Source organism: Opisthocomus hoazin, chromosome 6 (assembly GCF_030867145.1).
Source record: "Opisthocomus hoazin isolate bOpiHoa1 chromosome 6, bOpiHoa1.hap1, whole genome shotgun sequence".
Taxonomy (NCBI): Eukaryota; Metazoa; Chordata; class Aves; order Opisthocomiformes; family Opisthocomidae; genus Opisthocomus; species Opisthocomus hoazin.
The window spans coordinates 10,493,608-10,521,454 of record NC_134419.1 but is presented as its reverse complement, the minus strand read 5'-3'; the positions used below and the strand labels follow the sequence as shown (position 1 = coordinate 10,521,454).

The 27,847-nt window shown below is 53.5% G+C and overlaps 1 protein-coding gene across 5 annotated transcripts; it reads right to left on the bottom strand.

Moving 5' to 3' along the window:
• Positions 1 to 1,030: 1,030 nt before the first annotated feature.
• MOB3C (MOB kinase activator 3C) lies at positions 1,031 to 27,847 on the bottom strand. Of its 5 annotated transcripts, XM_075424554.1 has the most exons (6): positions 27,621 to 27,847; positions 26,996 to 27,056; positions 26,358 to 26,524; positions 17,731 to 18,230; positions 6,823 to 7,025; positions 2,450 to 2,571 (listed from the first exon to the last, which is right to left on the bottom strand). In XM_075424554.1, exons 4-6 carry the CDS (start codon positions 18,149 to 18,151, stop codon positions 2,542 to 2,544), a joined length of 654 nt encoding a protein of 217 aa, XP_075280669.1. In that variant the 5' UTR covers positions 18,152 to 18,230; positions 26,358 to 26,524; positions 26,996 to 27,056; positions 27,621 to 27,847; the 3' UTR covers positions 2,450 to 2,541. The 5 variants fall into 5 exon arrangements, with proteins under 5 accessions (XP_075280665.1, XP_075280667.1, XP_075280666.1 ...); XM_075424550.1 differs by lacking the exon at positions 6,823 to 7,025 and having other exon boundaries at positions 1,031 to 2,571; XM_075424552.1 differs by lacking the exons at positions 6,823 to 7,025; positions 26,358 to 26,524 and having other exon boundaries at positions 1,031 to 2,571.

Below are 27,847 nucleotides of genomic sequence, written 5' to 3'. Positions count from 1 at the left end.
CTGTGGGCTGATCTTTCAGAAATAGGGCTTTCTGTTCCACAGGAATCTGTAGGAGCTCCGCGGTGTGGAGGAGGCAAACAGGAAACACTCCCAAAGCAGGAGGGCTGAAATCCTCAGGCGCGGGTTTAAAAAATAAGCAAAGTACACTCGCCTTTTGTAATGCATCGTGCATAATTACCTGGTGGAACTCATTGCCGCAGGACAACATGGAGGACAAAAATACAAGCAGGCTTCTGTGCATGGGCATTAGTTACACCAAGCCTTGTTAAACTGAGGATGGTTAACACTTCCTCTCTGCGTATCTCTTCACTGGCTGCACCACCCCCTTGGATTTTTTTTTTTCCTGCTGTCAAATTTGAATCTCTCAAGCCACAAATTGTGGCTGTTGGTCACTGTCTCACCATCTTACACCGTTAAGAAGAGATTGACTCTGTCATATTTATACCCCACCTTGAAGCAGCTGTAGGCGGCTATCAGTTCATCGCTTAGACCCCACTGCTGAGACAGCTTCTCTGTAAGTCCCAAGCTTACCAGCTCCCAGAGGGTCCTGTGCATGGAGTCCAACCAGGCCTCACTCCTCAGGAAAGTGGAAGGTTCCCAACAGGGCTGTTGTCAACTCCTGCCTCTGCACCACACAGCAATTTGTGCTTGCAGTTCTGATTTATGTGAAGAGGCTGGAACATGGATCCCAGGACGCAGGAGCCACAAATCTTTGCAAAAAGTAGGGAGTAAAACTCACCACCACATATCACTAAAAAAATACCTTCAAGTGGGATGCTGGTGAAAAGCCTGCCAGGGGAGGATGCAGACCAGCAGCAGCAGCCTATGTCAAGCTGCTTTCTGAGATGCAAGCTGAGGTCTTGACGTGGCTTTGAGATCCATCAGTGCTGCAGCTCTCAGGGGAAATACACTCTTCAGGTTATCCTGGGTGCTTTTTCATGATGCCTGTCTTACTATAGATGAATCAGGGAAGAAGGAAGTACACCAGGCTTATTAATGTTTCTTTAATTAGAACAAAAATGTTTGGACTTTTACTGATTATTTTACACAGAAAATATTGGAACGATGTATCATGTCTTTTTGTGTCCATTTTGCTCTGTTATATTTCCATGTAAAAATATACATCTGGTACACAAGATTAAAAAAATAGATTTTCACAACAAAACAAGTGCTTTGAGCACTAAAAATTCACTTGTGCACTTTAATGTTGGCCTAAATATTTACATTTTCAGCCACATCCCCTCCCTACCCCACAAACAGGCAAACCCCAGGTTATAACTATCAGCTGTGTCTGGTATACCAAACTTTCCCAGAAAAAGGGCAGGAAACAAAACATAACAATGCTGTGGCTCAGATGATTTGATTCTAACCCCCCAAAAACTGTTTTAAAAAAAAAATACTCTTGTCGAAAGAAAAATGGCACAGGGAACACAACACTAGTTATCAGGCATTGCAAGCAGAAGGGGAAAAAATTTTGAGATGTGATATGATACCTTTCAGGGGAGTAATGGCACAGATCAGGTAGCAATAGTATGCTTCCAAAAGGTCAGAAAGGTTTAAGAAGGACTGATCTTGCCTTTTTGGAAGAACAGGGTAGATTAGATGTCTCTTGAAGCCCTTCTCCACCTGGTTTACTATGCCATAGGGTTGGATAATGGCCAACAAATTTCCAGAGGCAGCACCTGCTGGTCTTGAGCCAAGACAACATGTCAGGAAATGCTGACATGTTGAAAATGTTGTTTTCTGTCAATAGTTTCTTTCAACTACTTTCTGAGTCTTTCTCAGGTAGACTGCGCTGATCACACTGAAAAGTGGCCTGGTTCGCCTTGTCTGTCCTGAGGCCACCTTGCCATGCGTCCAAGCAGTGTTGGATGCATCTCAGAACATCGTGAAGTCCCCTCTGCCAAGCGTGAAAAGTCCCTTGCAGGGAAAAATGGTCCCTTTGGTAAAGCATGAATTAGGGCAGAAGGAGGGACATTCACAGCTTCGGTGAAGAACGGTACATCAGCAACAAACCACATAAAGGCACCTGGGATCAAATGTCCCCACCTTTGCAGAGCTGAGCTCAGATGTTACCACAAACCCATTGCATGTGGGACAGGTAACAGGCATTACTCGGTAGCTGAGGTCATGCCTGCTCACAGGGCAGGAATCACTAATAAACCATTTGGAGACCAGTGTGGCTGAGGACAAAACAAGAGGAAAGGTAGCTGAAGGGATGTTACCAGATGTGGGACTGAGTCTGAGAAACCCGAGTGTGCAAAAGTCAACCAAACTTGCCTCGTTCTCCAGTAAATCAGTGGCTTTCTAAAACAGGAGCCATACAACAGAGACTGGGATCTATTAAAAAAACCCACAACTGTCCAGAGATGCTTGGCAAGCTGAGGATTCGGCCCTGGCCTGAGGAGGCTCTTCTGCAGTGTTCATAGTTCATTGAGCGGAAACGCCCGGAGCGAGTCCTTGGGAAGAGGCCTCCCACCACAGGGTGTCTTGTCCCATTGGACGCCCAATGAGCCAGCTGAGTGTGCCTGCCAAGATTCTTCAGTGGCAAATTCGTTCTGTCATTTCTTTCTGCATTGAAGGGGGAGAGAAAAGAAGGAAACAGTAAGTGCAAAAGACGGGTTTTAGCAGAGTGACGTGTCAGGCAGTTTGGGAGGTGTCCAAAAACAACCCAAGAAAACGACCGTAGGAGTCTCGGGGAGCGTTTCTCTATTTCCCATGTCAGCCCTCCTGGGAACTGCTCTGCCTCAGCAGCTCCTTCCTGGCATCCTCCTCGGTCTCGGTGGCACGAGGTTATTTTGGCTGTGCCCTAGCTTTGAGAGCAGTCCAAGGAAAAGAGCATTGGCTGAGATGCTGAAAGATGCAGGTCCTGCTCCTGGCTCAGCCGCGGAGCAGCCAGACGAGGTGGTGCCGCTCTCAGAGCCTCCACTTACAGCTGCCTCGGGAGACAGGACACGGAGCTGCTCCGGGCTCTAGCTCCGGGAGGTGACAACAGCTCACCCAGAGGACCTGTGGTTTTGGGAGGGGATCCCACGGTCACACCGCAATGCAACCGAGTGCTAATAACAGAGGGCCACAGGAAACCTCCTGCGAGGGCAAGCTCTGCTTAGGCCTAACAGACTTTTCTTTAGCCAGGATGGCATCATGCCAGCTGCGTTAGGAAGGTGCCCAGCTTTCAGCTGGTGGAAGGTGGTGCTTGTCCTTGCCTTAAGCAGCTCAATTAGTAGCTTGCAAATCATGTACATTGCTGCAGCAAGGAAAGTCTGCGATTCTCTCTGTCTCATCGGGTTCATGGCTTATGGAATCTATGTGTGCACACAGACCCCCTCACACCCCCCAGAGAAAGATTTGCACATTAAAATGTACTCCCAAAATAGATCTGAAGTAGGACCATCTGTGGAGAAGACGCAACTCTGAAAAAAGGACAACTAGGAAAGTAGGATGACCCTTGAGTAACCCTGTAAAAGGCCCTTTAGTGATATAACCAAGGGGGACAGAAGCTGAAATCTCAGCTCTTCAGCTCTCTTCAGCTGAGAGCTGTGTTTTTAAAATCCATCAGGGGAGAGTGGCAAAGAGAGGGCTTCTCTGTAGGAGTAACATGCAAAATCATTCGACTGCAGAACGCTGCCATCAGATGAAAAGCTGGTAAATCATGTTACAAATGGGCAGTGTTTGCAAACATCTCGGAAGGAGAAAGAAGAGGAGGCGTTGAGAAGACTGTGAATGTCCTCTTGCAACAGCATCCAGCCCACCCCACTAGCACAGCACCATGCACAAAAGCAGCCTTGAACAGGATGGGTTGGGGTGGCCAGTGGGCTGCCAAGCCGCCTGCAAGCTCCTCAGGCTGGCCCCGAATGTCCATGGCATTCATCACTCTCTGGAAATCCCCACAGCTCTGCCGTAGTACGTAACCAGCTGGACCTCTGCCAGTGCTGCTGCACAGCACCACGACCTGCCCCCATCAAGGAAGCAAGTGCACGGCTTCTCTCTGCCCCCATATTTCTTCATTTGTTATGAATCACTGCCTTTCACTCGTTCTGCCTGTACAAAGGATCTATCTCATTCTTGGCTCCCAAGATTTGCTGCTAAGAAATCATGTCCCAGAGAAACTTAACAAAAGGGAAACTGAGGAAGCAAAGGGAGATTCAGCCAGAGGCTGTCTTAGAAACCAAGAACCCCTTCATCCCACAATCTCTGTAATTTTTCTAAGCTATTAGGGCCTAACAGGACATTTTCTGGCTGGGGAGGTGCTGTTTTTTTCTTTCTTATTACACCCATATCTGAAAACTGGGGCTCCTCAGTAGAAAGCCCACATCTGGAAAGCTCCAACCACAACACAGCACTCAGACCTGCTGTCCTGCTCCAGATGTGCTCCTTCCAAATGCTTGGTGGCCTTCCATAGCCACATGCACAGGAACAGGCACCTCTGCAGGCAGGAGTATCCTCTGTCACGGGATTCATGGGGACTAACTCTGGCCATCTAAATGCAAGGTTAGGACAGTTGTCTGAGTTCATGGGGCAGCTAAGAGAGACTGGACCTCTCAAGCACAGTTCATCTCATTCCTGCTGAGAAATTATCACCTTTACACAAACGGTGAGAACCTGCAAAAAATAAACCCTGCAGTCTTAGCCTAAAATGAAGGCAGATGCAATGCACTGTCTGTCCTTGCTTAAGTGTCAAACCAGCTGATTAATCCTTCGGGACTGAATAACACTTAGGAGCAGTGCAACAGCTATGGTGCAGCCCAGTGAGAGGTGGAATGAGCAAAGCAAGTCACTGGTGCTCTGTCCTGGGCTGGGGAGAGTAATTAGCCACAGGAAAGTGGACTGAGGTCAAGTGTAAAGAGCTGCAGAGGTTGGATGTTACTATTTGTGCATTTTCACAACTGCTGCTGAAGCAAAGCCAGCACCGCCTGAACGCTGGGCTCCCCACACGCTCTACAGCACAATGAACCGGAGCTACACCAGGCTCCTGGGGGCTCATAGGAAAGCCCATGGGATGTGCATGAAGAAACTCCCCATTATTGCTTTCGCTGCCTGCAGCAGAGAGAAATTCTGTTGGAAGCTTCTGGATCAATCCTAACCCGTGCAGGCTTTGGGACCGATGGCAGTGTCAAACTGCAGCCTCCCTGGGGTAACAGCATGGCCACAAGGACCGCTTTCAGTTTTCAGAAGTTGTTCATAAGCTGCAGCAACTTGCTCCTCCCTCCTCAGCTCAGCTTTGCCTCCTGGATACAGCCGTCCTCTGGCTGCAGGACACTCTCATACACACCCACAGCAAGTCATCGCCTGGAGGAAGGAAGTGTCCCATGTGGTTGGGTCTGCCTGGGGCTTGGATGCCAGGCAATGAGCACACCAAGAAATGAGACACCGTCAGACCAGAGGTAAATGTGTCTCATTTCCTTGTAGTTTAACCCTGGTTGCATCACACGGGAACATAATCTTAGATTCATACAGACCCATAAATCATCTCATGTTGCATGTGAGTCACTGGCACTGAAAGCCTGTTTAGCAATGTCAGCCTCTGCTTTGGCTATTAGGTACTAATTATTTACATTAGCAAGCATCAGTCAAAGGAGTTGACACCATTATGGGCTCTATATCAATGCTAAAAAAGTTTGTCATGAGGAGCGGTGGCGAGGAAGACTAACAGAGTGACACTGAGCTGCCATTTTCTGGAGCTGAGGGCCATTGTGATACTATAAGTCACAATCAAATTCTATGAAATAATTAATGTAGATGCTGTTGTCATTCAAATCTCTCCTGATTAGATCATCATCCCTCCATCCGCCCAAATCATGATCATAGCAGACAGGCAGCAAATTGACTGAGACAAATGAAAGCAGAGGAGTAAAGCGCTTGGCACTTAGAGGCAGGGGGATATCATATCCTCCCCCCCGCCCCCAGATACTCCTGAACAGGCAGCTCATGCTGGACTTTTCTCAGCTCTTTCTCTCTCTGGGATTAGATCCTCTTGGTCTTCCCTGGCTCTCTGCTGCTGGATACGGCCTTTTCCGCAACGCAGCCCTTAGCACAGCGTGCTGACTACTGGGTTCCCTATTAATTCTTCTCCCCACTGCAACGTGTCCTCCCCTAGGTCAGACCACAGTCAGCCTTGCCTGTGACACGCTTGCTTCTCTTACAAAACTAACTGCATTTTGTGCCTGGGCTGTCTGGCCTCTGCTTCCCACCAGTTCTGCTGTTTTCAAAGACTCTCACTCTCTGCCTGGCTAATTGCTTCCCAAGGGAGGCTGCAGAGAAACTTGGAGCTCCAGCAAGGCCTCTCCAGCTTGGCCTCTATAGCCGTTGTCTGGAGCTGCATGTCCTACAGTGGCTTGCCTTCCTGCAGCCTCACTGTAATTCACACGAGGGTCTCAAGCAGTGACCTTAGTCTGCTAATAGTAAAACTCAAGACTGCGGAGAGGATACTTGGGCTCAAATCTGACACAACGGGCTGGAAACTCTTAGATGGGCAAATTGCATTAGAGCTACCAAGACAGTATAGAGGGACACTATGTTACGGTGGTCCTGAGCATACCGAAGAGCAATTCACAGACATGGCAGCAGAATCAAAGTTTAAGGAGGGTTTTTCAAAGGGTAAAGGGTTTCCTCAGTGTTGCTGGGAAGTTCTCCCTCAAAGCACTAAGGCTGATGGTTACGGGACAGAAAACATGGGTGTGCTTCTGAGGTAGGGTGGCTGAAAGGGTCCACAGAGGGTGACTGCACTGCTCAGAGTCCAGTCCCCACCTGAATCTACCAGTGCTGTGTTCAGCCCACGCCACTCTCACCCCCTCCACCTCCCCATCCCTGGGGCATCCTTACCAAAGGCTCCAGCTCCCGATGGTCAATGAGGCTGAACTCCCTGATGAAGTAGTAAAAGTGCTTGTAGCAGGTGTTGACGTGAGCCTCAGCACCCATGTTGATGATGCTGTCAAAGTGGTGGATGTAGACATGGACAAAGACACGGAAGAGGCGGGTGAGGATCTTAGTGCAAACTTGCTGGAACTGCTTGGGGAAGGGAACGCCTGCAAAGCAAGTTGGAAGCCATTTGACCATTTCCAAAAAAAAAACCTAGCTGGCGTTTAAATGTCACTGTCATGCTTAAGAGGCAGTCATGGATGATGAGGAAGGACTCCTTTGGCTAATGTCAAGAGTGACAGCTACACCGGGGCCATGTGCCATCTAGCTCTTCCCACATACTTCCTCGTTGCCCAGCTAGCAATTTCACACAGGCATGGTCTGAGGATTTGAGGAGTCGCCCTAGGAGGGAAAATTTCTCATCCAGTGGAGGAGGCTACATCTCTCCACATCTGGCTCTATCCAGAGCAATCTGGCAGCGGATCTTTCTGCCCTCTCTCCCTGCCTTTCCCCTACAAGCCTGTGCAGGCACAGCAGAAGTCAAATTGTATTTACCCACGTCCATGAACAAAACTAAACCTCCTCCCAGCAGACAAGATACCTTCCCTGGTCCTCTGAATCAAAAGCATGGTTCATACTGTTTTTCTTTCTCCCCACACCCTCAAACATCACTTCTGATGCATCAACAGAAACAGGTGGGGTTTCTACCTTTTTTCCTGATCCTTGTTTCAGACAAATGTCTCATTAAAACAGGAAGAAAGCCACCCATCTTAATGAAGTTTAGGTTGTAATTTCATGGCACCTGTATGATGCTCCCTCCTGAGATGTCCTCCCAGGTTGTTCAAGAACGGCACCCACCAAACATTGCGTTATACTTTTAGTGTTGTCCCACACATGGACATAATTTCATACTCTACATTTCCATCCTTGTCTAAATGCACTGCTATCACAGTGAAGATCTCAGAGATGTGATACAGTCAGTGTCAGCAAGCCTGGGGTAAATCTCTAAAGGAAACATGGCTTTGAAACCCCAAACATATTTTTTGGGAGGAGGAAAGTGAAACAACTGGAATTTGTTTTCCTGAAGCTTCTTCCTCTCCCCTGAGCAATTCAATGCAAATTTGCAAAGAACAAAATTAAAACCTCCCTTCCCACGGTTGTACCAGCCTCCTCCCTTTGCTTCTTATTAACGCAGCACATAATCTCGTAAAAATCTTTCCAAATAATCTCCGCTCAACCATGGCCAGCTCACACATTTTGTGCTGTGGAAAGCATCGGCAAATCTCTTAGCTAAAAAAATAAATTCAAATGGTGATTTTATCTTTGAATCTTTCTCATCAGCCTCACTAGGCAATTAAGGTATTTTTCCCAAAGGCTCCTGGTAGTTTTGTTTCCCAGCAGCAGTGCCATGCTCCTCTCCTCCGTGGGTGGCAAACACAAAGGATCTGTCCCTCCAACGTCATGCGTGGAGCCTGTGTTTTTGATGGCCAAGGTCTGGCGGGTGCCGGGTTCAGCATCGCAGCACTCGTAACAGAAAATGATCTTTGGTCTGAAACAGCGTCACCCCCAGCCCAGCCCGATCTCCCTCTGCTTCATGCACAGCGTGAGTGCAGCCGGCAGGGCAGAAACACGTGTGCTTGTGGCACGGGTGGATGTCCCAGCCACCCCTCGGAGGAGGACATGTGCCTCGGCTGAGCGTCACACCAACACAGAGAGGTGGTTCTGAGACTGATTCACGGCCGCTGCTCTGCATCACCATGAGCAGGCTGCAGCCCCAGGGCTGCTCCCGCAGCAGGGACCTCGGCATCACCTGTCGCACTGCCAGTTCTAACGGATCCTGTTAGGACTTTGTGGGAAAGGTGTTCACATCCGGCAAAGCACAACCAGGCTCTCCCCAGGCCAGCAGCGTGGAGATGGGACTGGAGATCTGCTTCTACCCCGCACCCTTGACTGCAGAGCTCTCCTTGCCTGCCAGCCTGATAAGGGCAGGGATCAGAGAGAGATCTCTGGGTTTCCCTGCAGTCAGGAGGGACACGGTGCTTTATCAACAGCTTCATTTGAGCTTTTTTGCACTCAGTGAGAATTTGCTGAGCAATTAAAAGCTGTAATCACCCAGCTGGGGACTCAGACACACCGTTAGGGTGGCCCCTGCAGACCAGCTTTGAAGAACCAGTCAAGAACATCTTTTTTTTTAATAAAGAAAAATTAATCATGTCAAGTAATTTCTGATGAGCACACATTGCTGGGCCCCGGCTGGGGAATACACGCTGTTCTGAACAGCCTGTCTCCCTGGGACCAGAGGTGAGCAGTCGCTGCCAGGAACTCAGCAAGGTGCCAGCACGCAGACAGCAGCGCATTCGTTGCCTCCGGTTTGTCACCCGTCCCACTTGCCTGGTGCCTCCTCGGGTCAAAGCAGGCAGCGAGGAAGAAATCAGACCTGACCAGTCACCGAGACTTTATCACCAAACTGCGAAGAGTGATAGCGAAGGAAAGCAGCAAACCTCAACCCAGTCCTGAGCTGAGAAAGAAATAAGATCAGACAGTGAACAGCAGATCAAAAAGATCTCAGACTCCAGGGCTGACAGCATCTATGGTCCAGATACTGCTATTAGATGAACCACCTCCAGAGCTGGCAGATGGTGACAAGTGGCTTTCCTCCACTTCTGTCCTGAGGTTAGTCAGGAACCGTCTTGTTTTATAAATCAGTTACCAGCAAGTCTTCATGAACATGCTGGCAGCTGAGAGACTTACAGGGAAGACCCCGCCAGCTACATGCTGGGTTCTCCAAAAGCAGCTCTATCATCAGGGAAGAGAGATTTTTAGCATAAATTGTAGAATCACAGAATAGTTTGTGTTGGAAGGGATCTTTAAAGGTCATCTAGTCCAAATTGCGTGGCTGTCGGCAACTATGGGAGCTGCTGAGCTATCCAATACCTAATGACGCCTGGAAAGATATCATCAAGCTATAAGTAGCCTCCTGGGCTACCCCGCCACTGAGCTTTCACATGAGCCCAGGAGCAGCAGCAGGTCCTGGGAGGTGGAGCTGGGCTGCTCTTCTTTGTGTCCATCACAAGGTGTCAGTGCGTGGCCATCCCCTCCAGACATGGCTAGGCTGTAGCGGTGGCTGGCTGTCACTAGTGGACTTGTACAGGTCACTCCTCACCCCACCATGTCATGACACCACCCCCCACCATGGTCCTTTGTGTCCGGGGATTACGGGGGTCGGCTCTGTCTCCCCACACCACCCCTCTCACTCGCACCCATGCCCGGGGAGGCACAGGCAGCCCCAGCAGCACAGGGCACAACCCTGGGCCGTCAGGCCCTGCTTCCCCTGCCCACGCTGCAGCCACGTCTGCACCTCCTGTGCCAGGACCCTCAGCACAGGCTATGGATGCTCGACGGGACCCTGCGCCTGGCACAGGGCCTGCGCCAGCTGATCAAAGCGCTTCCCTGCGGGAAGGAAGCGGGGCGGATAGCTGATAAGCAGGTTGCCTCCGCCAGCAGCGGCTGTGCGTTGCTGCTGATCTGCAGTGACTTGGAGAGCAACACACAGGAGCCCCAGCAGGCACTGGGCACGCCAGCAAGGAGCTGGAGAAATTCCCCATCCCCTCGCCGAGAGCTGAAAGGAAAGGGCTCTCCACTAAAGGCTGCATCTGACCAACCCGGGGAGAGCAGCAGAAAGATCCGCCATAAATACGTCTTGTCCTGGGTCACGCTGCTGGCGCAGCGGATGTCCAGCAGACAACACATGTGACATCCTCTCCAGCACTCGAGGGGACACAGGGAGAGCAGGCTGTGCCACCTCCCTGCAGCCAGCCGTGCACTGCAGCCAGCACATCCCAGCCAGGGGAAAGCCCTGGGGCAGGGATCTTGGCACTGGCCACGCACCTATCCTGCCCGTGTAGATGTTCAGCTTCAAACCGAGCAGCCAGGCCCTCGTACGTTCACATCAGAGCCCTCCTGGCTGCTAGGAGGGGTCACCATGACAGCAAGCAGGGAGCAATGGGGCCTGTCCCCCAGAAGTGCGGGGCAGGAGGCTGCTCCCGCTGTGGCTCCCAGCACCCTGCCAGGCTGGGCCAGGCACATCGGCGTTACAGCGGCGGCAGAGAGACCCCATTAGTGGCCAATGTGCCGATAAGCAGCACTTGGGAGTGGGGTAGTGGTGGCCCTTGCTTGGGGGACGTTCTCCATCTCTGAGGTGGTACACAGTGGCACGAAACAGCACGAGTAGCGGCTTGGTGAGATGAAGAGATGAGGCTGGTGGGACTGACTCTGCATGGCTGAGATGACCTATTAGCAGGAGTGTGGTGGACCAGGGGAACGTCAGGATGAAGCCCCAAGTTTTGACAAACCACCCTGGCAGTGTGATGTTTCTTGGGTTTGCTTCACCCTCCCCAGTCCTACACACACAGAGCAACCCAGCAACGCCATCTCAGCATGTCCCACTGATGCTGGTCCCAGCTTCCCCCAGGGACAGCAGCACACCATAAAACCCACCCGGGCTGATTTAAAGGCCTCGAAATTACATTTAATTCACTGGTTCTCACCATCCAGCAACTCTGGAGGAAGCAGCAGCAAACCCACAATCTAGCCCCCCCCTCTGACTCTTCTTGCGTGAGTGATGAGGAGGGGACCACAGGATGAAATGTGAGCTTGCTCAGATGCTGGGAAAAACATTTACACACCAGGTCAGCTCTTTTTCTCCACCCATGATCACAGGCATGCGCTACCCAGACGCTGCACGCAGAGCAGACAGCCGGCGGCTGGGAGCATTGCCTGTGCCAGGGCAGAAACGCAGCCCGATCCCAGGAGGAGTGGAGCAGGGCAGCCATCCACGGTGGCGGAAAAGGGAGAACCTTAGCCATGCTCCAAGCCATGGCAAAAGCTGTAAATACAGCAGGTACAATTTCACTCCCTGCAACGCAGCCCGGGCGCTGGCGAGCGGCGTGACTCACAGCCCTGAAATGAATTAGCACCTTCAGTTTATCTTGGATGTTTTCCTTGAAAACCCCAAGATGTGATTGACCGCTCCGAGAAATCTGTTTTCCCCACTCTGTGCTGATTGCTTCAAAACTTATGGAAACCATGTGGGACCACGTGTAAAAAGAAATGAAAATGAGAGGTAACAAAGGGCCCGCGCTTACGGTAAGGGACTGCGAATGGCTCTTGGATCTCCCTGCCATCTCTCCCATTCTAACCCTCGTGCTCCAGCCAGTTTAATTTTTTCACGATGAATCAATACTGGGAAGCTGTTTTGCTTCTTGGCAATCGTAGTTTTTTCCTCTGCAAAAGCAGTAATTCAGTGAACTATGTGATGAATTATTGTTGTTGTTGTTATTTCTCAATTTCGTTTTGGCCACCATGGTGTTCAGTGATTCATTTTTTCCTAAAAATAAGTCTTTAAAGCCCCATTTAAAACTAACAGCGTGATGGCATCTGCAAGCTGGTGTGGTATTAATTTTGGAAGAACATGGGCAGAAAAAAAAAGACAAATCATGTAAAAAATAGCCAGCTGAGAGAACAGCAATAATTAGCTGAATTCTGAACATTTTTCTTCTGTTGTTATGGAGAGAAAGTATCGGATAATTTCACACCAAGTTTCTCTGGTTTCTATAATTGTTTTGGGACCGCGCTTGAATGGGAGAGCTTGAGTTTTGAAAAGCTTTCCAAGAACTGTTCCAAAATCTCCTGTGACTGATGCTCTTTAGAGCCCCAGGCACATTTGGCAGAGAGCGCAGGGTGTTTCCGGCGCTGGGTCTGCTCCAAACCCCGCGTCTGCACTTGATGTAGTGACGGAGAGCTGTCAGCAGCCGCGATAGTGCCGATGCAGGACACCTGGCCTTCTGCAGCCCGCAGCCTGGCGCTGGGCTGACGGGGGCAGACACAGCCGACTGCCACGGGCCCCGCAAATCCCATCCACCCCCCTCTTCTCCCCAGCATGCTGCTGCCCAGCACCAGCTCCCTAAAACCAGGCACCACGGGGCAGAGCGATTACTGGGAGGAGCCGATATTTTCCAGGTGGTAATTTATTCACGTGGCCTCTCACTGAAGAAATCTACTGCTATAGTTTTACCAGCTGGTAAAAATACACCGGTATAATCATTTATTCCTCTCCCTGCATGGGAACAATGCTTATTCTCCATCTAAATGCAATTTTCAGGACAGCTACAGTGGTTGGAAGAATGGGAACAGAGCGCTAGCACATGCAAACTGATACGGGTCATCTGGGAAAGCTGCTGCTGCTGTCGATTTACAGCGATGGGCTTGGCATAGCTCGCCCCACGCAGGGATTTGTCTCATCTTGATGGGCAGACAAACAGGTTTCTGCTCCAGAGGAAGGTTTGTACAGCAAAGCCTTTAAGTGGGACTAAGCCCTGCAGGCGGATTTCCCTGGGGATGGGGAAGACGAAGGATCTCCTCCCAACCCTTGCTGTGGTACAAAGAGGACTTAACAGTCCCCCTGGCCCCATTAAACCACCACAGGGATTTTCTACCAGTGCGAGTGTGCCATCCGAGGGCTGCAGTCTTGCAGGTTATCTCTGTCCGGGCACAAGCTGTCACAGAATCACAGAATCACAGAATGGTAGGGGTTGGAAGGGACCTCTGTGGGTCATCTAGTCCAACCCTCCTGCCGAAGCAGGGTCACCTACAGCAGGCTGCACAGGACCTCGTCCAGGCGGGTCTTGAATATCTCCAGAGAAGGAGACTCCACAACCTCCCTGGGCAGCCTGTGCCAGGGCTCTGTCACCCTCAGAGGGAAGAAGTTCTTCCTCATGTTCAGACGGAACTTCCTGTGCTTCAGTTTGTGCCCATTGCCCCTTGTCCTGTCGCTGGGCGCCACTGAAAAGAGCTTGGCCCCATCCTCCTGACACCCACCCTTCAGATATTTATAAGCATTAGGTCCCGTCTCAGCCTTCTCTTCTCCAGGCTGAACAAGCCCAGCTCCCTCAGCCTCTCCTCATAGGACAGATGCTCCAGTCCCCTCACCATCCTCGTAGCCCTCCGCTGGACTCTCTCCAGTAGCTCCTCATCTTTCTTGAACTGGGGAGCCCAGAACTGGACAGAGTACCCCAGATGGGGCCTCACTAGGGCAGTGTAGAGGGGGAGGAGAACCTCTCTCGACCTGCTGGCCACACTCCTCCTAATGCACCCCAGGATCCCATTGGCCTTCTTGGCAGCCAGGGCACACTGCTGGCTCATGGTCAACCTGTTGTCCACCAGGACACCCAGGTCCCTCTCCACAGAGCTGCTCTCCAGCAGGTCCGCCCCAGGCCTGTACTGGTACATGGGGTTGTTCCTCCCCAGGTGCAGGACCCTGCACTTGCCGTTGTTGAACCTCATCAGGTTCCTCTCTGCCCAACTTTCCAGCCTGTCCAGGTCTGCCGCGGTCGGGCTCCCTCACTGCTGTTTTGAATGTCGGCTGCCCCGCTGGCCTCACTGCAGAGCCAGCACGAGCTCTGCATCCTGCAGCTTGGCTAAACCTAAGGTGTTTTTGTCACCCGGGTCACTCTGCTCCCCTCCCACCTCTGACACCTCTGATGGACCAGGTGCTTTAGTGGTGCAAATCAGCTTTGATCACTGGAGTTGTGCCCATTTACCCCAGCCAAGGTCTGCCCCCTGATGCCAAAGGACCCAGTGAGCCTACAAGCCAGTGAACCATCTCTGCTTGTTTGTAGCTGAGCCTCTCACCCCAGGGTGAAGGATTTCCCTGCTCTGACCCATGAAATACCTCCCCCTTAACTGTCAGGACAGCCATGAGTGAGCCCCGCTGAATCATGCTTTGTAGCTTTAGATGGAGAGGGATGCTGAGGTTAGCCTCAGACAACGTTAGCAAGTTTGGGGAACACTTTTTCTAAAAAAAGAGGAGAGAAAAAAAAAAGTCTGTTTTGTCTGTGGTCAGGAGGTCTTGGCCAGGGAAATCTTTGTGGTGGGACAGTTTTATTACACATGGCAGAGAGAGGCCCGGAGAGAAAGCTGAGATGCACACAGCTCATAAAAACGCCCACAGAGATGGTGGTCAGCTGTGCCAGTGGACGTCTCTGGTGCAAGCAGGAGTGGAACAAAGCTTCATGCTAAATCCCATCTCTACTGCTAATATTGAAGAGCCTCACCTCAACCTCAAAGCATGAAATTTATTTTTCCCTTGATCGCCTTGTCAGACTTCTCCCTCTCCTTAAAACAGCTCACATCTCCTCTGTGTCCTCTCAGTGCCTTATTCCCTGTGTCCTGGGTCTTTTCTCAAGGGGCTGGCTCTTTAGGAGGGAGGCTGAGCATCTCCATTTGCTCGTCCTGGCTGTTGTCCCCGAGCCCTGCATCCCCCCCGCTGCACGTCCCGAGCCTCCCCCGTCATCCGGTGCGGTGACGAGGAGCAGCCCGTCAGGAACGGGCGGATGTGACTTTTCCCTTTGGCCAAACACCTCCATCTTCTGAAATGCCAGAGCTGCCGAGCAATTACCCAGCGCACAAGGCAGGCCAGTGAAAGGCAGTTAATTGGGGACACACTGATGACAAAGTGCTGCCGGCTCGCTCCTCCCCTGCCACCCACAACAGCCATTCGTGTGTTTTAAAGTGCAGTCTCAGGCTTAGTTCTCTTTCGTGTGTGCGAGGCCAGAAGCACCAAGACGTGCCAGCAAGGGGACTGAAGTCAGTAGGGGACACAAGGGTCCCCCCACTAAAGGGGCTTGGAAGAGGGACCCCAGGAATGGCTTTGGAAGAGAAAAAAATATGAGTTTGCCCCAAGACTGCGTGCAGCCAGCCCCAATCTCACCCAGAACTGCCCCCACGCCAGAAGGAAAGGAGAAGTGGAGGCTAGAGGCACCAGCCATCCCTCCCCACATAGGGATGTGTTATACCTTGGAGGGAGAAGTGCCAGAAATGGGGTGAAAACCAGCGGGGCCACAACTGTATCTGAGTTTTGCACCTCAGAGGGAGCTGTGGGAGAGCGGCGGATGCAGCAATGCCGCCGTCCCTCCGCGGCTGCCTGCTTTCTGTAGCTTTCAGGCTCCCTGTCCCCAAAGCAGCTTTCAAGCACTCTCACATCCCAAATTCCACCTGAAAGGCATGAGATTGGACCAGGACACTCTCCTTTCTGGCTGGAGGGAAAACAGGGTAAATCCATGTCTGCGCCCCTGCTTTTAGTGGCGTGCAGAGCTTCTCCTTAGGAACAAGCCACCTCGGGAAGAGGAAAACCCAGCCTGTACCCTGTGGCTGCCGCTTTGCCCCTTGGCAGCAGCGAGCCTGTGCCCAGCTGCAGCCAGAATCAGTGGGGACTTTCTTGTGCCCCGCAGAGCTGGGGCAGCTGGCACGGAGCATCTCGCACCAATGCTGTTGGCCAGCCACGCTTCCAGCCTCCTCCGTCCGCTGGGACGCGGGGAGCCCGCCGGGCCGGCGAGGGAGGGATGCCTGGCTGGCAGAGCAGATGCCCCTGGTGAATCCCAGGGGCTCACTCCCCAAAGGCAGCCCATCTGCCTGCCTGTCCTCCAGCACGGGGATCTGGCGCCGCGCTACCCAGACCGACAGCGAGGGGAAGAAGGCGGCTGTTTCTGCAGGTCGTGGCTTCGGGTGATGGAGGGGGAGAAAAAGCAAGCCCAGAAGGCAGATGGTATCACCATAACCCAGGCATAGCCAGTGCAGCCAGGTCAGACCAGGGGTCTGGGGGGGTCACTACACCCCAGAAGGCTGAAATTCAGAGTTTGGCACAACCAGCCTGCAGGCACTGCCTCTCTCTTGCTTGCAGAGATCAGAGGGGTCTCTGAGCCTCTGAGGGCTGGAGACTTTCCCAAAACAGACACACAACTAGATGCTACAGCACAGCCACACAGGGCTACAACAGCTAGTGGCAGCCAGTAATCCCACACAGACCATTTTCTTCAGTGTTTCCCAGTGTATTAACAAAAATCCTGAGCCTAAACTGCACTGATTCCATGCGGCTGCCAGCTGTGTTGCTTGGGAAAACAAAAAAGGTCAAGCAGACTTGCAAAGCCAGGTGTTTCCCAGCAAAGCTCCTAAAATCTTCCTTTACATTCAAGCAGCTTTGCATTTCATCTGAAAACCAACAGCTCCAAGGTGCGACCTGAGGCTCTGGCAGCCCCACCGCCCAACGCTTCAGCTCCAACCCTTGAACTCACCTCCCCAAACTACAAGAAAGCACTTAAAAGTTGCAGGGCTAATATCAGCCCCAGCAGCTGCCAGGCGCTGCAGGTGAGCAGCAGAGGGGTTTCTTTGCAAGCTGTGTTGCCTTTGGCAGCTGCTGCAAGCTCTTGAGGCCAAACTTTTTGACACACTGGGGGTTGGCAGCTGGAAAGGCCAGATTCTGGGTCAGGCATCTCTGCTCGGTCGATGCCTCAGCTAAACAGCAAGATGTGATGTATAATCAGTGCTGAGATGAATTAGTGGAGATGGAAAGGAGCTGAGAAGTGGAGCAGCAAGGTGGGGCAAGGGTTAGACCTTGGGAGCATGAACCTACATGGAAAACCAGAAGGAAATGGAGTTGGTTAGTCAAGAGAAGAGCACGCTGCAGGAATGTGATGACCACCTCTAACCAGCCCTGCGGCTCAGCTCCTTGAGGAAGGGCAAGGCAGCTGATGACCTGCCAGCTCTTGTTTCTTACAGTTACAGAACATGTGTAAAAAGTTCAAGCACAGAAAAGAACGACATTGTTTTCCCCATTGCCTAGGAGCTGGACGAGGAATCCCAAGCTCAATTTGCAGCGAGGGGCGGTGCGATGGACACTGAGGACCACCTGTAACAGGAAAGGCTGCAATCGTTGGGATCGCAAACGTCAGCAATACCAACCCTGAGGTGCACCAGCGGCTTGGGAACCTGCACTGGTTACAACCCCAGCGTCCCCACGAAGAAGCAGAGCACACTCACCTATCCTGGTGGGGAAGATGTCCTCGTTGTTAATAAGCATCTCGATCCAGTCCATCAGCATACACATGTACTGCGGGGCTGACAGCTTGGTCGGCTTCTTGTATTTGCTATCGTCCTGCCACCTGTACTCGTACTTGAGCCCACCCGACATGATGGGGCAACTCTTCTCCGTGCAGTACTCCGACATGGTGCCATAGATGAGGTTGATGCGGTTGAAGAAGTCCACCACGTGCACGGCGATCCAGTCGTTGATGCTCTCACCAGGAGGCAGCTGCACCACCGCTTTCAGGTCCAGTCCGGACTTGAGGGAGGCCTGGGCTTTCTTGTACAGCTCGAAGCGTTGGGTGCCCGGCTCAAACTTCTTTCGGGGACGAAATGTTTTGTCTTTGTTGAAGACTTGCTTGAGACACAAGGCCATCATGGGCAGGGCCAGCCAGGGTGAGGTCAGAGGCTTGATGCAACGTGAAACCCAAGGCTGGGGTCTTCAGGGGTGGAGGTTTCTGGGAGGAGAAAGAGATATTTCGGTCACCTATGAAGGCCGCTGCACGCGTGGGCACGCTTGCAGGGATGAATTTGCACCAGGATGCTGGCTGGCCCCGCTGCTGTGGCAGCACAGGAGGATGGAGATTTGGAGTGAGCTCCTGGCCCTTCTGCACTCACCGAGGTGAGCTGGAGCCGCTGCTGCCACCTCACACAGCAGCTCCCAGCACCGGAGAGGGTGAGCGCTGCTGCACATGCCCCATGCAGCTCAATGGCAGGCAGAGCCCTTCCTCCCTCCTGAGCATGCCAGGAGCTCATCAGGCTCCAGCCAGCCTCTTACCTCCAGGGCTTTTATTGATAACTGCTGCAATAAAGCAAGAGCCATGATATCAGTGAGGCTCACCAGCTTAGACAGTCCCAACCTGGTGGCCCTTTCCTCTTCCAGCAAAGGGGAAGCGTCTCTTTCCCAGGAATTTCTCAGTACAAATAACCCCTGACCCTGCTGCAGCGGCTGGCAAGCAATGCCCCGGGGACTGCGCTGCGATCGCAGCTGGCTGCTGGTTCACACAGCCCCAGCACCGAGATCAATGGGAAAAGGGGGGATTATTTTTGTTGTTCTGCCCCGTGTGTTTGTTCAAAAGAACAAAACCTGCATCCGAAGGAGGGAAACGTCGGCCCAGCAGAGCAACGCGACGTGCCAGGATGCGGCCGGCCCCCCAGGCGCGCACACAATGCACACAGGAGCAGTTGGGGTGGCCAGCCCAGCCGATGAGCCGGGTGACGCGGTCTGGAAGTCACGGCTCAGCAAAGCGCTGAGCTCACCCCTTCCTGCCTGGTCAGTAGCGCAGACCAGGGCTGCTGTATTTCCCTTTTTTTTTTCATTTTCCTCCCTGAAGCTCCAGTGGAAATCCCATCTGTCCCAGGCTGTCCCAGACAGGCTGAAAGAAGCTCATGCATTTAGTTGCCTGCGCTCATCACTGGTGGTGTTAATGGGAGATCAAGGCCCCCTTGTGCTAAATGCTTTTCTGAGGCTTAGGGAAGAGAAGGTCCTCCAACAGCCTCCCCCTGACGGGAGGAGATGGAGAAAATTTAAAAAAAAGGAAGAGAAAGATTCATGGAAAGGGGAAGTGACTTACCCAAAGTCACGAGCAGGAGGGAATGGTGCCCAAGCCAAACCTGGATGCATGTTCATCATTAAAAATACAGCTTTCAGCCAAAAGCTTGCTATATAAACTGTTTTTTAAAATTAGTCCTGTGCTGATTTTTCCCAGCAGAGACCAGCTAAACATCTTTCAAGCAAATCCCTGTGCTCCCCTCAAAGCCCACCCATGGGGACATTGCTGGGAGGCAGCAGGACCTAGGGATCACCCCAAACACCAGCAGGATCTGCCTGGCAGGGATTTCTCTGCCACAGCCAGCACGGGGAGAGCCGTGGTGTGGGTGCAAGTGCAAACCCTGGTGTGGGTGCTGTTAGTGTGCTAGCCACAGCCTTTCTCGCAGGCTGGAGTGATGCTTTGCCGCCATTACGTAGCTCACAGCATGGTGGTACCAAACCCTGCCACACTGCTGTGCCCAGGTAACAGACCTGAAACCATATGTTTATTTAATGCTTTTTGCCCCACTGAAGGGGCCACAGCCATCATGCAATGTTATGCAGTATGACTGTAATACTGGGATATCTGCAAATCTTCTCCAGCTCATGTGGCTGGGTGGGATTTTAAGAGCTCCAGCCCTGTTATCCTCATTTATTGCCAAAGTATAATGACTGGGAGATATTTCTTGGATACTTTTTCCTCCCCTTCCCCAGGCAGCCAACTCCGGCCGTGTCGAAGAGCTTGTTCCCCACTTAGAATCACAGAATCATAGAACCATTAAGGTTGGAAAAGACCTCTAAGATCATCAAGCCCAACCATCAACCCAACACCACTGTGCCTGCTAAACCATGGCCTGAGGTGCCATATCCACATGTTTTTTGAACCCCTCCAGGGATGGCAACTCCACCACCTCCCTGGGCAGCCTGTTCCAATGCCTGGCCACTCTTTCAGTAAAGAAATCTTTGCTTATATCCAACCTAAACCTGCCCTGATGCAACTCGAGGCCATTGAGGCCTCTCCTCCTACCACTAGTTACTTGGGAGAAGAGACCAACACCTGCCTCACTACAACCTCCTTTCAGGTAGCTGCAGGGAGCAATAAGGTCCCCCCTCAGCCTCCTCTTCTCCAGACTAAACTACTCCAGTTCCCTCAGCTGCTCCTCACAGGACTTGTTCTCTAGGCCCTTCACAACGGTACGCCTCTGTTGGGGAAGGTCGTCCTCTTTGACTGAGCGCGCAGCTTCAGGAGGGATGCACATGGAGCAATGAGGGAGGAAGGGGACACCTGCCTAGCCAGCCAGATCAGCCGAATCAACTCTGTCAATCAATGGGGTGACAGATATCGCAGCCAGATCGCCCTCACTTCAAGAAAAGAGCACGAGCTCTCCAAAACGCCAGCTGATGGAGGGAGCGGGCATCACATCGTGCCTCCTGCCTGTCCTGAGGGGAAGGGTCTCCAGTACAGCAGTCCCGAGGGGGGCCAGCAAAGGCCTGGGGACTCTGGGAACAGAGAGGCCATAAAGAAAAGCCCTCATCCGGGGCTTCCCATCCGGCTGTTGCATATTCAAGGCACATCCTGTTGATAACACCTCTAAAAGCTTCTTGGGGAGTTCCTAATGCATAACAGTTCCTAAAACACATACATGTACGTACACATATATTTATACGCAACTACTGCAATGGGGGTCCTAATCCAGTAACGTCGGAAGTGCTGGGCTTCCCTGCGGGATGAGGCATCCAGGCTGTCGTGCTGGGGCTGAGCAGCACCCGGCCCGGCAGCCAGCGTCGGAGGAGGGGGCCAGCAGCCCCTCGGGGGCTTTCGCCCCCCCAAAGCACTTGTCACTAACCGGCTCTGCCAGGAGGCCGGGACACGGGGCTGCCACTGCCGAAGCAGCACATGGGGCTGTCCCCACCCTGTCACTGCCCCTGCCCTCGTACACAGATCGTTTTTCCTTTCTCCCCTGTCACCAGCCAGCGGCAGAGGGCTCTGGCTGAAACATAAAGACCATTCAAATGAGCAAAAATAAACAGTCATGCACATAACAAGAAGTCAGGATTTCCTCACCTGACACTCGGCAGCTTCCCGGGACGGGGATGATGCAGCACCCACTAATTGCCCTGCAGCTCCCTCATCCCTGTCCCCAGCCAGCCCGCGACCCCCGACAAAGCCGAGCAGCCCCTGTGCCCAGCACCCAGACAAAACCCAGAGCATGCCCCACCGCCAGGCTGGACGGGCACCGCACCAAGCTTGTGCCCTCCTTCTCTTTGCCAGGTGGATGGAGGGTGAACAGCTTGGTCATCCCCGTGTTCGACCACACCAATGCCACCAGGTCACACAGTCCCTCCGGGTTAACATCAACACATGTGGGGACTGGGGTCTAACCCAGGAAGTTTCCCTGGGATTCCAGCAACGCAGACGGTGCCAACAGACATTTATTTCTCTGTGTTGCCATTTCTGCTGGCCTTGGCTCCATTCGCTTGGCTGCAGGAGCCATTGCTGTTTGCAGGCTCTTCCAAGCAGTGGTCATGTTTGTTCCGGGGTGATGAGAAGATGCATCTCATCTCCCGAAGGCATCCTTCTGCCCCGTAACTCATCGCACAACTGCATCTCTGCACCATCCACCACTGGATTGCTGTTACCCTGCAAGCTGCTCTCACTCACCAGGCAGGTGGGAATGTGCTTCACAGAATCACAGAATGGTGGGGGCTGGAAGGGACCTCTGTGGGTCATCTAGTCCAACCCCCCTGCCGAAGCAGGGTCACCTACAGCAGGCTGCACAGGACCTTGTCTACTAGATATACTATCTTTAACGTCTTTTGAGATACGTCGATGCCTCACAGAACTTCACACAGCGGTACAAGGTTTTTTCAAAGTATTTTTCTAATACTGTCTCACAGGAAGGATGGAGAGGGACTTTTCACAAGGGTGTGCAGTGACAGGGCAAGGGGGAACAGCTCCAAACTAAAAGAGGGCAGATTTAGATTAGATATTAGGAAGAAATTCTTCACCATGAGGGTGGTGAGGCCCTGGCACAGGTTGCCCAGAGAAGCTGTGGCTGCCCCCTCCCTGGCAGTGTTCAAGGCCAGGCTGGATGGAGCTCTGAGCAGCCTGGTCTGGTGGAAGATGTCCCTGCTTCATGCTTCAGTACTACCCAAATAAAACACTAGCTTAAAAAAAAAAGGCAACAAATCTGCTAAGCATTTGCCAGGTGTTTTCCTACCACGCATCTGTTAGAGATTCCTGGGAAGGGGGGAGCAAAACCCGCTGCTGCCCGAGTGCTTGGAGCAGGCCTGTCCCCTGAGCCCGCGGGACGCTGGCACGGCACCGCAGCCTCTCTGTGCCCTGGGCAGCAGCACACGCCGGAATAACACAAGTGGTTTTGCTTTCAGGATCCTCGCCAGCATTCCTACCAAATGACCAAGTGACTAAAAGGCCTTGTGAATCCTTACTGGAGAAAAATGTTCTCTAGAAATTAAATTTAACACAAAGCCAAAAACACATCCTGGGATTTACGACCCAAAGAAGCAGGGAAAGACGCCGGGCCAAAAAACAGATTATTTGTCTACCGTGTTCCAAAGCTTTCACTGCCCAGAGAGATCGACGTGCAGGGAAGGACGTGAGTGGTGTAGGGAGGGAGCTGCACAGAGACCAAGACTGCGGCTTGAAGTACCAGCTATGGTCCTTCCAGTCGGGGCACCGAGATGGGACATACCAGCTGGGAGCAAACAGGCTCTGCAAAGTCACCAGAGCCTCAGTTTCCCCTTGGGCAGGGACCAAGCACCTGGCCTCACTTTCTGGGAAGAAAGGCAAAGTCCTTTGGGAACAAACTCAGATGCATCCTGAGTCTAACTGGCAGAAAAGGGTATCAGCAGCGAATGCAAGACCAGATTTTCCTGGTGCCCACCTCTGTGCATCCAGCTCAGCCGGTCCTCTTCCATCCCTGACCGAGTGTTTGGGACAGGTACAGAGATGGACAATGGGACATCTTCCAAGATTTAGCTACGGTGCAGAGTTCAGCTGAGCCCAATGTCCAGGGCTGTCTTGTTCCTGGAAATCAGGCCATGGTCTGCTGGGGCTTGGGGTGGGACAGGAGACCTGTCCAAGTCCAAATTGTCTCTCGCACTGCCTGTTTTGGGAACTCCGAAGGGTGAGCTGCCATTCAACAAGCTTAGACAGCAGCTTCCTATGACATGACCGTACACATCCCTCTGCCAGCCCGTGCCTGCGGGGCCTGGACCGGTGCCACGGTGGCAACCTGCAGCTCTCTGCCTTTGCTTCCCATGTGCAAAATCAAAGCTTCCCCGAGAGGAGCCTTGGCAAGGGCTGCAACCCCACTTCACTGCGCCGCAGTTCCCATCACAGGGTGGTGCCGGCACCCCGGGGGCTCAGACGTCCCTTCCCGAAGCATCTACAAACCCCCAAATCAAACCTCATCCCGCTCCCAGGAGCGGACAGGGAGTGAAGCGCATGACTTTCCCCACTGTCACCCCATGTCCCCGCCGAGTACGGTCAGAGGAGGATGAGCGAAGCTGCTGGGTGGAAAGAAGCTGCTGCTTCCCATGGGACATCCACACCGAGAAATGCTCAGTGCTCACCCCCATCCGTGCTCCCGAAATACCCTGGGCTTTGCAGAGGGCTGGCTTCAAACCCAGCTGCATGGCTGCAAAACCCCATCCGTGGCTGTGATCGCTGCTGGCTTCAGTCCTGCCCCTGTTTTTACCGGCGGCAGCAGAAGCGAAACTCAGTTGGGTTTAGCAAGATCCAAGTGAGCGCAGGGTTAAGCTCAGCGAGGGCAGGGCAGAGCCGCTGCCAGGGATGTAGCAGGCGTGAAAAACTGATTTCCTAGATTGCTGGCAGGTCCAGAGACGAAAGGAAATGAACTGGAAGAGGGGGGATGTAAGTTCAGGGTCAAACTAAGCCGCTAATTTCAGATTTGAGAGTTGTTTTGGTTTTTTACTTAACCTCTTTTTTTTTCTTTTGTTATCATTTGAAAACCATAGAGGAGCAGGTCAAGGCGAAGGCTTTGTTGTAAATTAAAAACAACTCTGAAAGGTCTGTTTAGAAACTGGCAAAACAAAAGGGGAAAGCAGGCAGGCGGTGGGAGGGGGGGGGCTTCCTTCCGCCAGTCCTGCAGGCACGAGGCAAGGTCACCAACGAAAACCTCTGGTTTTGACCCCAAAGAAGTTTTAGTCAGAAACCCAGCAGGATCAGTCAGACACATCACCGGTCTCCAGGGTGATGGGCACCAGGGATCGTCCCACATGCCCTGCCTCAGTTTCCCCAATCTCAAAACTCCTCTCCCTCCCCAGGGTGCCATTATATAAAGGGCTGCAAAAGCAAAGGCAAAGCACTTTTCCCCCTGAAGCAAGTGCCCTGGGAAGCATTAATAATCATGGAGGGGAAGGAGAGGGGAAGGCTCCAACAGCAGCACCTCCTGCAGCTCCGAGCGCATCCTCTCTGGATTTGGCCCGAGACGGTTACACACTCGCACAAGCATCCGGCTTGAAACCGCAGGCAGCCACTTCAGCAGCGTGCTCCAGCCCTCGCTGGCCGTGCAGCAGCTGAGGAGCGCAAGGGGTCCAACCCCACCGGCAATCCGCAGGGAGACTCCCGCTCCCACCGCTGCGGGAGGAGGCCGTGGAGGAAGAGCGCAGATCCACCTGGCCCCAGGCATCACAGAGCAAAGTGCAGGTTAAATGCTACCAGCTCTGCACATCCCCCTCAGGCTTCCCCAGGGGGACCTTGCCTTCCAACGCCCAGATGTCTATTTCTGCTTCCCTGCTGCAGGGGATTCCCTTCTCCCCACCACAAGCAGCGTGAAAGTCCCGTCCTGCCCTGTCCCCGGCCGAGGAGCAGGGCAGGCATCAGCTCAGCCACTGTCTGCCAGAGCCCCGAAGCAGCCAGCCAGCCAGCCAGCCTCCAGATGGACAGTCTGAGCAGAAACCAGCTGGCCCGGGGGCTCGGCTGGCTTTTCGCTGCTCTAGGAAGCGTTACTGTCTGGCTGCTGACTCGACAGCCCTGTCTCTGAGCTTCCCTTCAAGCCCCAGAGAAGTTCTCTTGCAAAGTCTGGTCTTCAACCTGTCCTAGAGCATTCTTGGAACAGGGGCTTCTTCTTGGTGGACTTCGAAGTACATCAGAAGCACCCCAAAGGCCAAAGCTGCCTCTCCCGAGCATCCCTTGCACTGCAGCCACCCCAGCAGGGGCTGTGGGCATACGAGGCTCCTAGAGAGGGGGAAGTATCCCCTCTTTTCCACCCTTCGCAATAGCCACGTCTGTTTTTAATCATCCAAGGAAGGGGGGTTGCAGAAGGAGGAAGCTGGGGAGCACGGTCTCGGGGTGCTGGCCCCGCTTCCTCTGTGCTTCCTGCTGGAGCCAAGCCCCAGCTGGGCTGTCCGTGAGAAACGGGGTTATTGGCTGCCGATCCCAAATATAATCCAAACGATGGAAAATTCCAGGAAATAAGCCAAGACAAGATGCCGGGAGGGGAATCAAGGCCCAGCACACGGGCTGGGGGAGATGCAGAGAAGCCCTGAGCTCTCAGCAGCATCTCTCTGCCGCCAGACCCTCCTTGTGCAAACCCCCCTGGTGCCGCAGAGACCAACGAGAGGTGTGAGCACCCATCTCTGGAGCAGCCACCTTTAGAGCAGCAGCAGGACTCAGCCCCTGCACCCCGGCTGGGGACAGCTGCTGGAGGGAAGCCACGCTGGTGCTTCCCCCAGCTCCCTCGTGCTCGGAAATCCCCAGCTCATGCAAAATGCACCCAGTACAGCTTCAAGGAATGGGACCACATACACTTTGGCTTGCCCTGTGGCTGTCTCCGCTGTCCCCTCGCTCTGCCCCGCTCCTTGCCCTGCCTCCCTGCCACGCCACCAGCAAAGCAGCAGCTCCCTGGGGACCACAGCCTGGCCCAAGGACACTGAGAAGGCTTTTCCCAAGTCACCCAAGATGCCTCCAAGCAGAAAAGCAAAGCCCCATCTCTCCAGGCTGGAGGCAGCGTGTCTAGTTCATTCTGGGGGTGATGCCCTTGTCAGGCTGAGGGCTCTTCGGGGGTACCTCATTCCTGGGGGGGTGGGATCTCGCCGCTGCTGCCAGTGACTTGCTGGGAGCCCTGCAAAGAGGTGTCCAATGGCCTCCGCGGCGCCCGACTGCTCTGGCTCAGTCCCAAGAGTGATCACTGCGTTATCACAGCCGTAATCCCAAACACACCAGGAGCTCCAGGCCTGCGAGCTCGGGGAAAAAGACGAGAGGAGACAAGCCAGCTGCTGAAAACCCATCGCCACTGCTCGCTCTCACCCAGTCCCCCCTGCCCACAACCTTCCGCCCTCCCTCCCACACTGGCAAAGCCACTGCTGGGACTGTCCCACCCAGGAAACGGGTGCCTGCCCCACACCACGGGCTGCCGTCCCCTGCGCACCGCCGGCCATTGGCACGAACACCTGCCCGGCCGCCGGCCGCTCCCAGATCCTCCCGCATCCCCGAGCCAGGCTCCCTCGGTATTTCCACACTGGCAGCTGAGCAGAGGCACGCCGGAGGAAGGGGAAGAGCCTTCTGCAGGCATCCGTGTCCCTGCTGGGTGAAGGATGGCTCCTTCCCAGGCCAACCCGACCAGGTCTTGCCCAACCCGTGCTCAAAAGCACCCCAGGAGCATCCTCGGGGGTGCAGCACGGGCTTTTTCCACTCCAAGGACTCACCTCATCCCCCAGCACGCCCGGCTTCCAGCCCCAAATCCCTCCACTGCACTTTCTGCTCTTACTGAGGAAAAAGAAAAAAAAAAAAAACAACATAAGAAGAAAAAAGTCCACACCAGGCTCCCCGTCAGGACGGTCGGCGACGTGGGGAGAGTCGCGGCAGGGAGAGCAGCCACGCTCTGCCGCTCGCTGGGGTTTCGTTACAGAAACCCGGGGCCAAGGGTTTTTCTCCAGCTGGTGATGTCACATCCTGACCCGCCGGCAGCTCCCACCGTCCCTGGAAAACCCGCCGGGACGCCTGCCAGCAGCACGCGCGCTCACGGGTGGGCACCCACGCTCACGGGTGGGCACCCACGCACCCTTCCTGGGGGCCAAGGTCCTTTGTGGCACACTCCCAGCCTTCGTGGGACGGCAGCGTGCTGCGAGAAAGGAGGTGAAACCCTGCAGCGTTTCCCCCCGCCCTGTCTTTTGCACAGTCCCTCTCCCTTCGTCCTCCCCGCTCCTCATACGCACAAAATTCACCCGGAGGTTTCGCTGCCAGGACAAGCTGGCTGCCGTCCGAAACAGAAAAGCCAGAGAGAGAGAGAAAAAAAACCAAAAAACCTTTCACTGCACCGAGCAGACTTACTTTTCGTTGGTCTCGGTGGTGGGGTGAGCTCTGAAGCGCGCTGCGGTATTTAAACACGGCTCGGCGAGAGCGAGCCTGCGCCAGCACGCTCAGCGCCGAGAGGAGCGGCCAGCCAGCGTGGGATGGCTCGGCGCGGGGCTCTGCTTCGGGGTCAGGCTCCTGGGTGGGGACGTCAAACCGGTGGTCCCCCCACCGCGTGAGGCTCACTGGCGGGAGGCAGCCGCGCG

What these genes read in the sequence shown, in the direction of transcription:
- MOB3C (XM_075424550.1), bottom strand. Translation starts at nt 18,151, where the DNA reads ATGATGGCCTTGTGTCTCAAGCAAGTCTTCAACAAAGACAAAACATTT. An exon ending in CATCTTCCCCACCAGGATAG is followed by an intron (nt 2,572 to 17,730) that starts GTGAGTGTGCTC and finishes CCTTCAATGCAG; the next exon opens with AAAGAAATGACAGAACGAAT.